This window comes from Geospiza fortis, unplaced genomic scaffold (genome assembly GCF_000277835.1).
Source record: "Geospiza fortis unplaced genomic scaffold, GeoFor_1.0 scaffold131, whole genome shotgun sequence".
In the NCBI taxonomy this organism is placed as follows: domain Eukaryota; kingdom Metazoa; phylum Chordata; class Aves; order Passeriformes; family Thraupidae; genus Geospiza; species Geospiza fortis.
Genome location: NW_005054391.1, coordinates 2820806 through 2832300, shown reverse-complemented (window position 1 = coordinate 2832300; position 11495 = coordinate 2820806). Strand labels below are relative to the sequence as shown.

Genomic DNA, 11495 nt, shown 5'->3' with positions numbered 1-11495 from the left:
CCCGGCAGTTCCTGCTGGCAGCCGGCGCCTGTGGGACCGCGGGTCCGCAGTGGTAGATCGCCATCCTTTGGGAAGGAGCGGGGACACATACACACGCGCAAACACACGCTGTTATCCAGCCCCCGCCGCTCCCTGCATTGTCCCCGGGGCAGGCGATGGGCTGCTCCCCTCAGAAGTTGCGGGGGAGAGGAGAGACAGCGTGCCCAGAGCTTTGCTCCTCACCTCCCTGTGCATTAGGGCAGCTCAGCTCGCTGTGCTTTCCTAAACTGCCACGCTGGTCCCCCGCTGCACAGGGTCTAGGGTTAGCGACGTTTCTTGATCTTTAATAGGTTTGTGTGCCATCGAAGTGCAGTTGACTTTGCACAGTCTTAAATTCTTATTTTTCTGCCTTGAGAAGAAGCTCAGTCGGGGGACAGAGCTAAAAAGATTTCAGCGAGGTGCAGGTGCTGTAGTGTTGTTTTGTCAGTATGCAGCACATCGAAACTTGCGTTTTTAAACCTCATGTCGAAATCACAGTCTCGGTTCCGGGGTTAGCAGTAGGCTGGCTTAAATGTCAAGTGCCCCAGCGTGGTTTGCATGAGGAGGTGAGAAGGGCCGGCTCCCATCAGGTGCAGTGACCACACTTAACCAGTTCTGCCAACTGCATGTAGCAGTTCTGAATTTGCTCTGCGTGTGCAGAGCCTTTCTGTGGCAGCTTCGCAACTGCGAGTTCTTCAGAAGCCCCCACACTGCGTAGTGTAAGGCTCTAAAATTGCCACCTTCATGTGACACCTCTAAGATTATAATCTACAAGAAAGTTGGAGGCGAAGAGCCCACCCAGTAATCCACTGCCTGCAGGATTTGATAACTGGTGGGAGAGGGTTCTCTTGGCTTCCTCTTAGCACCAGAATTGTTGGGAAGTCGGTAGTGGAAGTACCATCTGCAGGAAGCCGTGGGGCTCCCTTTAGTGGGAGAGCAGCCACACAACCTCTTCCGTCAAAGCACCCGGGTCGCAGAGGACTGAGCACGCGAAAATGTAAATGTGCTGGCTCTGAAAAAGAAGAAAAATTCCAACAGTTATTATCATGATTTAGTGTGAAACAGATGTGAAGTTTATTTCATAAAGAACCATTGAAGGTTTTAATTGTATATGTTTGATTTTTATTAGGGCATAGGTTGAGGTTTGTGTGTGACTCCTTTGTCCTGCTTTTGTTACTTTTATTAGTTTAAAAATGCAACACAATGAGTAAACCAGAGAATACTTCTTCCTCATTGTGAAATGCCATCATGCATAATACATACAGAGCCAGTTTATTTTAAGCTTTTGTTACTCAGTAGTAATCCAGGAAATAGTGTTAGAATATTAAAGCAATATTTAAAACAGGAGTGTTTTTTTTTAATGTGATCTGAGACTCTTGACTTGAGGGGGGAAAAATTAAAGAGCTACTGCGAATAGTGACATAACTTTTTTTCCCCTTTCCTTGTTTTTTTTTTCTTTCTCCCCTTGCCCTTTTTAAGTTTAGTCATTAAATATATATCATCATTCTGAGCTGGTTTTATACATGTGAGTATAAGTAGTTTCCCTGAAGTCTCTGGAGCTATTCCAGTTTGTAAGTCTCAGTGCTTATAGTATTAGGGGATTGTCATATCCTTTCCCATATTTGGTTTTATCAGATGGATGTAGTAAAGCATTTTGAATTATTAATGGCTCTGGGACTTTGGGGAGCAATTACTATGAAGAAAGCTATTAAACTTTGTTATGATTTCATACAAACAAGGAAAAATAGAGAAAATAAAATATTCAAAGTCCTCATAGCTTACATCCAATCTAGTTTAATTAACCTATTTTTTCTGGTTTCTGATGTAATTTATATACTGCTGTTACAATTTTTGATATTCTTAAGAGCTAGTGAATAAATCTTCATTTCTGATGAAATCTTGGCACAGGGCTGAGGTCGGTCTTGAAACAGTTGTCAGTCAATACTATTGTTTTAGAACTGTGGTGCCATGTGGGAGATGGGAAAACCCAGCAATGGTAACGTAATCCTTTGAGGTGTTTATTTTTCCTCACCTGCATTGAATGTGATTGTTAGAGACATTAGTCATGGTGATTTGTAGTACAGGTTGGTGATTTTTACAAATTCTCCATTTTGTTGTGTATTTGTGCAGTCAAATACTAAGTAGTCATCTTATTTAATAGATGGTATTGCATGTGCACATTCTCCACTGGAAAGGAAAAGAGAATTTGCAAGAAGTGATCTAAACCTATGGGCATTTGGCTCCACCTTCAGACATAAGAGGGAACAAGTGATAAAGCTTTCTTGACTAAGCTGCCCTGGCCTGCCTTTTCTCAGAAGTGTAATAATTTTTGAGACTTTCTTCCCTGTGTTCTTAATGGGCTGTAAAGGGAGCTTGGGTGGAGCTGATGACTGGACCTCAGTTTATATTGTGTGATCAGCAGCAAAAAACTGAACATCAGTGGCACAGTCTGTGGTTGATGTTATCTATATGTTCTGCAGAAACCAGACAGAATTTCCCCTTGTGAAATAGAAGTGTCCAAGTAAATAAATGGCAACCCAGATTTTTTTTCAAGTGTATGATGGGTTATCGTATCTATATATTAAATTATGGTGAGAATGGCTTGAGTTTGTGTAGAATTAGAATTGTGTAGTAAGTAGAATTATAATAACGTCTTTTTTTTCATCTTCTGTTGATCCCTTAAAGCATGATTCTCTTTTTGTTGTTTCATGGGAGAGTTTGTTTTTTTTTCCAATTCACTTGTTGCAATTATTTCTTCTTTGTTTTTGAGTATTAAGAAATAATTCTGAATGTGTCCATTTTCATTTTTCTTTGTAGGTTCTGCCCAGTTGATACTTTCTGGGACAAGTATTGTAGAAAAAAGCGACTGTAATAAAACCGTAGTTTTACCTTGTTACGTGACTAATCTAATCCAGAACAATGAAAATGTCATGTTTGTTACATGGACAAGCCAAGGAGTTATAATTTTTTCTTATCATGGAGGAACCAAGAAGGTTAATACTCATCCCTCATTTTCGTCTGCAAGACTTCTATCCCCGCCGGAATTAATCAAGGGTGTGGCCTCGCTGGTGCTTAACCGTAAACAAGCGACTGTTGGAAATTACAGCTGTAAAGTAACAGAATCAAACAGAGAAGGAAAAATAAGAATGCAACTTATAGCCGTCTCAGGTGAGTTGCCTGCTGTTGTTTCAGAACCTATTGGAAGGGGAAAGCAAACAAAATCTTAAGGGAAAGGGAAAATAATGAATATGGCAATGTGATCCTTTAAAGTGAAATATAAAATATGTAGCACCCAGGCCTTCTAACTTGTAAGCTAATATACCTTATTCAGGTTTAAGTTAGAGGGGAGTGCTTCCATGGGAAAGATCTGAACACATTTTTTCATTCTGTAATAATGTCTGAGCATGATTTAGGTCCCATATAGGAAAATCTATGTTTTCCCACATATTTTTGATTATGTAGATGCTGATATATTCAGCAGTCTCATGTTATTGTGTGACATATTTCTGATCAACTTCATAATACTGGAATGTATACATCCATCACAGTGTTTGCAGAGATCTTTTCTTGGAAGAATTGCTTCTTGCAGCCTTTAACTCTGCTGGAAAACTACAGGTAGAACTAGTAGAAATTCTGTTTTAAGAGCTCTAAAACTCAGTCTGAAAGTAGGCAGTTTTCTAGCGAGGTTGAAAATGCTATTGATAGATGGCAACTTGTTGTGGTTTTCTAGCATTAAATGTCATCTTCGAAAGATGGTGTTTAAAGTGATGTTAAAATGAATGAGGTTCACTAAATTAATTTCTCATCTAGAGAGCTGTTTTACTTTATCTTGTTGGTCCCAGCCATGTTCTCCAGTGCCTCAGCTGTTGGATAATGGGTTCTGCTGTACCTGTGTTATCTGTCCAGTGCTGTGCAGATGTGACAGCTTCACTGGACATAGGTGTGCCCTGTTCATCTGTTTTGCAGGAGACTTGCCTCTGGAGAGCTGCTCAGAAGCACTGAATGTGTTGCATATATGTAGCACACGGAGCCTTACCCACGCACTCCAGAATTTTTTTTGTTTTTGCTATTAGTTTTCACGCTTCACAATAAAATATTTGTGAAGCTCAAACAGATGTTGTTTGTGTGCTCCTGCAGGCATTTGTGTAATTCTCATTTGGATCTAGTTGTTGAGTTAACCATATACCCTGCATAGAAAACGTGATCCTGAAATTGAGAAGGGCACAGCCACTGAAAGGGAAGATGCTAGAATATCATTCTTTTCTTAGAATGCTGCAAAAACAGGGAAGAGGTATACACGGTTTCTGTTTCCTTCATTCTCTTACAGCTTACTCAGACTTTTTTGACTGTTTATGCAATTCAGTGTTACTCTCCAGAAGAGGAAGCAAGGTTTGAGAATGTAGGAGAATCAAGTCCCATTTGCAAGTTTTATTTTCTTTGTGTTTATAATGAAGAAATCGGCATAAAGACAACAGAGCAGGAAACTGATATAATTTTTCTAATTTCATTTTCTAGTTGTCAGTTGTGGTGATGAAACATCAAAGGAGAAATATCGTTAGTGAAAAACTCATAGTTTTGAGGTTGCATTAGGTTTGAGAGTATATGCTAGAAAATGTAAAACTTAGGTTTGAGGGTGAAGGAAAACACAGTCGCTTGCTCTCTCTCTCACTTCTTCTGCACAACTTTTTGTTGCTTGCTCCTCCGCAGTGTTATAGAGAAACTCTTGAGACAATAAGCTAATAGAAGAAAGTTTAGTGAGTGAGTTTTGAAAAGGGTTAGTGGATAGTGGAAATCCTGTACCAGTCTTCACTGCATCATTTCTGAGCAATGAATTCATACTGTCACTACTAGCATGTTCCAGTTGATGCTTTAACAAAGATAGTCATACAAGAGGCAGCCATCCTCCATCTCTCTTAAAGAATTCCTGGATTCACCTAGGCAGTGGGTAAGAGCGTGAGCAAGATTTCTGTGCAAGTGCCTTCGTCTTTGTGCACAGACACACTTTCCTGATCAGGAGAGTGACTGTCAAGTTTTCCTGTTTCATTTTCTTTTTCCTCTCTTCATCATCTTTCATCTTTTTTCTTGCTGCTTTTTCTCTTCTTTCATCATCCTTCTCATTTCTTTTCTTCCTTGCCTTTTTCCCCCCTGTTTTCTTTCCCTTTACTCTTCTTTTCACTCTTCTTTCCCCAGTCTGTAAGTCTCTCTTCTTAGCTTGGAGCTGACTGCCCTATATTGGGTCTCAAAACACTGCTTTATGCCAGGAGTTCAGTTGATTACTATGAAGCACCAGAGTAAGGGAAGTATATTTCCCCTTTCAGCAGTTCCTCTTCCTTGCATGTTGCATGTGTCTGCAGTATTGCAAACTCTTCTGTACAGGAAATTCTTTCAGACTCCAGGACCACACATGGTTCTGTGTTGCATGCTGAAGCTCTAGCAGATACCAGGCTTCTTGGTTGCTTTCTCTTTACGCTGGATGATGTCAGCTGGAAATGCTGCAGAGGAACTGAAGTGGCTCTCAGAGTCTCTGCTTGCAGTTACTTTAATTATTTTCAGTTGCATCAAACAGCATCACTGGGATTTGGCTTATCTAGGGAGCAGCCACTGTGCATTACAAGTTACTGTTCAGTATTAGTTGCTTTTTCAATATTGCAAATAAAGCAAAAAGCCTTGCATTAAACAATTCAGTTAATCAGCCTTGTTTTGGTGAGTGTCATGGTTTGACGCTGGCACAATGCCAGTGCCCCCATGAATATATACTCTCCCTGGTGTCTGCTGTGAGATGTGATCAGAAATACAGCAAAGCAGGCTCCAGCTTAGAAATACAGAAAAAAAACTTTATTAACCTGCAGCTATATGTAAAAAGAAACACACACAGGACTCAGAATGAAAACCTTCCAAAAACATTCCTCCTTCTGCCGCCAAATTTCCAATACATCACAGTAGGACAAAACCTTGGATTCTCAATTCAGCTTACCACCCCTCAGATCACCAACTCTCAGTCCATCACTACCCTTCAGATAATCAATTCTCAGTTCATCAAGAAGAGATGAGTCCCTCTTGTACCATAGGCTTCTCCTGGAAACACAGTTGAGACCTCTTGGGTTTCCATGTCACACATGGCACCACCTGGAGAACATTTGCCATTGTGACATCTTCCTTCCATGCCCAGTGCTCTCGCCACTCTGCATGGACCAGAGCTGCATCTAGGGTTCCCCTTTTAAGGATGCTTTGCCCAATTCCAAAAAAAAGCACAGTCTCTCTCACTTTCAGGGCACCTGTTCCCCACCAAATTCACCCCCTGGGGCCGAGGGGTCTCGAGAACAGGGATCTTCTTCTTCTTCCCTGAAGATGGAGGGCACCACCACCCTCCTCACCCACTGTCTGTTCATGCACTCCTTCACATCGCATCACTGCACTCTCTTGGCTCCAAGCCATTGCCTCCCCCTAAGCAGTCTCTGTGTAACAGGAAAAATAAATAGTTCTGTCCATGGCTGTATAAGAAGAGTCCAGCCAAAGGCCACTCCATCACCTCCTCCCACCTAGGATTCTTCTCAACTTCTTCCGACATCTTTCACTTGCACAAACTTCCATCACACTTGCCCATTTCCTTCTATTACATCTCTGTCTCTCTTGGATCAGCATTTGTAAGGTTTCCATCATCCAAGAAAAGGGTTAAAATCTTGGACTCTGCCTGTCCAGAACTGTCATGACTGCCCTGCTGGGCACCTTTCCCCCCCACTTCTCCTTTTCGGCCGGCCATGCTGCCAGCACAGAATATCAAATTTCAAGATGGCACAGGCGCTCTCTCGGCTGCATGGCTTCCCCTCCCCCGCCCAGCCCCGAGCTGGGCAGGGGAGCTCTGACCTCTTTCACCCACCAGAACCAAGAGAAAGTTTTCCTGCGAGTTCTCTGCATTTGACCCCCTGTGTTCTCAGAGGTGTATCCATGTCCTCAGTGGCCATGCCAATATTCAAATCTGAGCACCTATTGGTTTGACCACCAAACTCCAAAAAAACTCACTTCCTTTTCAAAGCAGGACAGTGAGTTATAAGTTTCTTGCCTTCAGCTTAATGTTTGCCTTGTATTTCTGTTGTATGTGCTATATCTACTTCTGTGACTTCTTGTGGGAGGAGGGGAGGGCAAGAGGGAAATTTGTGAACTTAGAAGCTGCCCTCAGGGTATTTAATTGGCATTTAAAATTGTGAGGTATTGCTGCATAATTACATATTGCTGGAGCAACAGATACAACTCTTATGGATGGAGAAAAATGCAGCAAATGCATCTTAATGAAGATTAGAAATTTCTTTGGAAGCAAACGTGCAGGCAGAGGAATGGTGGAAAGTATAAGCAATGGAGACTTTGGATTCCACTGAGTGAGCCTAAATAAATATACGAGCAGAGATGCAAGAATTAACTGCATTTTCTAGTTCAGTGGAGATATTGTCAGAATTTTATGTTGGAAGGTGGCTTACAGGGTCTTAAAGCATGACTGACTGAACAGCCTATGGCATCCAAAATGCAGGGGAAAAAAATCCAAATGGATGATGTTTGGAGGACTTAAAATAGTTTTCCTCTCATTTGGCTAGCTCCTGTATTCCTTACCACACATCCAGATTTCTTCTGGAGTTACCGCCATTGAAAGTAAAATAGAATGGCTGAGGAGGCATCAGATTGGACCGTTCATATCTTCTCTGCTTAGCGTAAATACTGGGGTTTTTTTCTGATCTACAGAGATTTTTGTCGTTCCACAAGTTCAGTAGCTTGTAGTGCCGCAAATTAGCACCAGCATATTCTCTGCTCCAGTGGAAGTTAATAGTTCCAGTTTGGAAAATACTGGGATGGCTGGAAGTGCTGAAAAAGTAGGTTGTCACACAGAAAAATACAAAGGTAGAGGACGTAGGTTTCTTAGCCTATTATAATTCTTAATGCTGCATTACATATAGTATTGGGCAATCTACAGCATAGCCTGAGGAATGATAAATACAAAGCAAATAGGCTCAGTTTTTGTTCTCTTCCTACTATTTTTCTTTGTTTATTCACTAGGATCATGGTTCCTTCTAGTGGAGAGGGCTGTCATCGTATCATTGGTGTGCTTACTTGTTATTTTATGTGCAGCTCAGTTAACTGTTATTGGTAAGTATTTACTCTTTAATTCTTTGCAGTTGCTGATTGTCCTGAAATCACTTCCATGCATAAAGGCATCCATGTAAAATGAAAGGTGATACTCACATCTAAAAGATGTGTGGAAATTGATCCAGATAATACACAGAGGCGTGGTATTGTGAAGCTTTTCTTCACAGTTGATTCACCATGACATTATTGAATAATTCAAAAATGTTTCATTATATGGCCATAAAATCAATATGATAGAAGGATGGTGTGCTTTCTTCTTAATGTAAATATTTTCATTAGTCTTTTAGCACTGGCTTAGTTATACTTCAACACTGACATCAGTGCTTTTGTTAAATGTCTTTAGAGGCAATACATAAATTTTCCAGTGACAGACATCCTTAGATGTTCTTTAAACACTGTTGTCCAATATCTGTGCAATGCAGAGTGTGCTTTATGTCCTGGTCTTTCAGATGGTGCAATTTGTTACCTCAGTCTTTGAGGTTTTTCAGTCTTTTTCAATTTTTAGACCTCTGAAAAGTAAACAAATGAAAAAAAAGAAACATTTCAGCTAAGAGCCAAGTCAGTGAGAAATGGAAAGTAATTGCACTGAGTGATTTGTAGTAATCACATACATATGCAGCTATCTATGTATAACTTCCTTTATTACTTTTTCGTGAATCTCTGGAAGTGTTTGTTACTCTTCAAAGGTCTATCCATGGTCCAAGGTTGAAAACTAATACATACTTTAAAAAATTATTTTATCTCTGTATTGTTATATTCCTGATTTTCATATTTTATAATGGTATAGGAACTCTGATCTGTTCAGAACTTGTCATTGCACTGCTTTCATAGCAGAACTTACAACATTTTTAGGAAAATAATTTAATGGAGAAGCACTGTCATTTTATAAGAGTAATTTTAGCGTGCTTGGATGTTTTTGCACATGGGCAATTCATTGAAAAGTCTTGGCTTCTGTGGGGAAATGAGGTGTCCTATCTCTAACTTAATAAATGTGGGTGTGCGTATTGCTTGTTGGGAGTTTTTTGTGTTGGTGCATTTTTTTTTCTTTAGATTTTACTCTTTTAGGTAACCTGGGAATCCACCAATGATACTTTATGCCTTTAATTAGGTTTTTAAATTGGGCATGATTCTTCTGTGTACTATTCGTAAATGTTTGTTTTCTTGGTTTTGTGTGTTGGGAGGTGTTGTATTGGTTTGTTTGAGGTGGGTTTTTGTGACTTCCGTTTACATGACTGTTTTTAGGATTTAAGTTCCTTTGGGGACAGAGGTGATGTGATGTGTCTGAGCTCACACAGTGTCATAAAGAAGAGAATGAAATCTGAAATTTCTAATCCCTCTCTTGACATCGACCCGAGTAACAAATTTACTGTAGCATTTAAATATCAGCAGTGCATCTACCTGAATTAACCTGTACCATGCCCAGAGTTATTCTGATAACATATCAGCTGAATTGCATGAAAGGAGAAAGTAAGAATTTGACTAGAACCCTGATGCCAGGTGTCATTTTTCTGAGTAAGCCATATTAACCATATCAATTAATAAACACAAATTATATCTTGGGAGTGGATATAGTTGTAAATTTTAGGAGTGTGAGTTTCTTTACTTAGGGACAGTCCAAGTCATAAATCTGTGTATTTCAGTGAGAGAATCTGTGTGTCTGATTGTTTTCCCCTCTGTCTCTTTAAGGATTAAAATATGAAATTGAATCTCAGAGGAAAGTGTGCATTATTGTAGCGCTTGTCATCTTTGCAGTTGTAGCTGGTGTAGGTGCTGCTCTTTTTATCCAAGGTAAGTGATGAAAATTGCTCTCAATTTAAGGAAATAAGAGCTGAAAAGAATTTCTTCAATTCTGTAGTATGGAAGTTAGTACCACCTGTTAATTGCCATCTACTAAATTTTAAAATAAAAAGAATATACAGACTACAGCAGAAACAGCATTGCAGTTGTCAGGCCCTCAAGTGATCATAGGAAGATACTGACTCAAAATTTATGTATATTTTCTGTCCTACTGCCTTGGGTGAATATTAGGGACTAGATAGTGACTTCTGGTTCATTCAGTGGGAAATTTGGTGATGCCAATGATTTATGTTTGTTGCTTTATGCGTTTATCCAGCTAACAATTTTGGTTTTACTGATTCCCACATAAATGTTTGCAGATGGCTATACTGTACAGAATCAGGCTGGTCTTGGCCTCATTGTAATCCCTGCTGTGATTCTGGTACCACTTCAGTACATCATGTTTGGAATTGGTGAGTATTTCTTTACTCACTAACACATGGATTGAAGCAAACTGAGCTACTCCCATAATCTACAAAATATTCTAATTTTTATAAACAGGTGCTACAATAGCACGCTGGGTTCATCACATTTATAGTATCTTGAAACAAAATGTTTAGCCTGTGTTTGTTGGGCTGAGTTGCTTCACTGAAGATGTAGGAGTTGCCTGCTTGAACAGTAAATCTAGGGTAGCACATCTGAGTGACTTCTGCTCACCCTTCCTGGGTTTAGGGAGTGGATTGGATAATTTCCTCTGAGAATGTGGGTTCCATTTTTTCTACTTGTGGTTTGTTTATAATGTTATTTACATATATATATATATATATAAAATTGTGTGTGTATGTATACATACAGGAGCCTTGACTTTCAGTGACTTGTAGATTTGTTACCATGCTGGTTGGCTGAGCTTAGAATTTAGGAGAATCTGATTTCTACCTTTATGCAGTTATCTGTATTTTACATCTCTGTAGTTAAATTTTATAATTTTATTTCTTTTTTCCCCAGTTTTTGACAGTCTACTGCAGGCAACATTGGCTCTGATAGGTTTAAAACTTCTTGGATTTATAATTGCTGTAGTTGGTTTTGCACTGTGTGTCGCAGGTAAGCACTTAAGTCTTCTGTGAAAGTGTGCCTTTTACTCTTGTCTACATCTGATGTTTGTTTATTTCTAACACTAAAACTTTGTGAAAATGGCTTTACTACATGGAATGTTAGCTAGTAACTTCTGTAAATGTAGTTTAGGACTACTGTGCTAATACTTTTATGTGGTGAAAGAAGAATAGGCTAAAGGAAGTATTACATACATCAGTTTAATGACTGCATTCTGTGAGCATCTGCTTTAAAAAAAGTTAATTGTTTTAATTTTTTTTGCATGTTAGTGTTGATTTTGGGTGACTATTGTTATTCTTACTGGGGCCTGGGGTATTTAGAAATTAAATAATAATAATTTTCACATGTTAAGTGATTAAATCAGACATTCCTTGCTAAACTGAGTCCATTAATATTTCAATGAATACCATTAAAACACATTAAGAATGTAAATGTAGAAACAGTAAACCTGGATTTGT

General features: G+C 39.4%; 1 protein-coding gene across 1 annotated transcript in view; it reads left to right on the top strand.

Moving 5' to 3' along the window:
- Positions 1-11495, top strand: part of CD47 (CD47 molecule) — a 31807-nt gene that overhangs the window by 10087 nt on the left and 10225 nt on the right. Inside the window, exons 3-7 of the mRNA XM_031060806.1 lie at positions 2836-3186; positions 8062-8151; positions 9838-9939; positions 10308-10400; positions 10933-11028. Of these exons, the coding sequence (XP_030916666.1) occupies positions 2836-3186; positions 8062-8151; positions 9838-9939; positions 10308-10400; positions 10933-11028 (732 nt within the window). The remainder of the gene's footprint in view (positions 1-2835; positions 3187-8061; positions 8152-9837; positions 9940-10307; positions 10401-10932; positions 11029-11495) is intronic.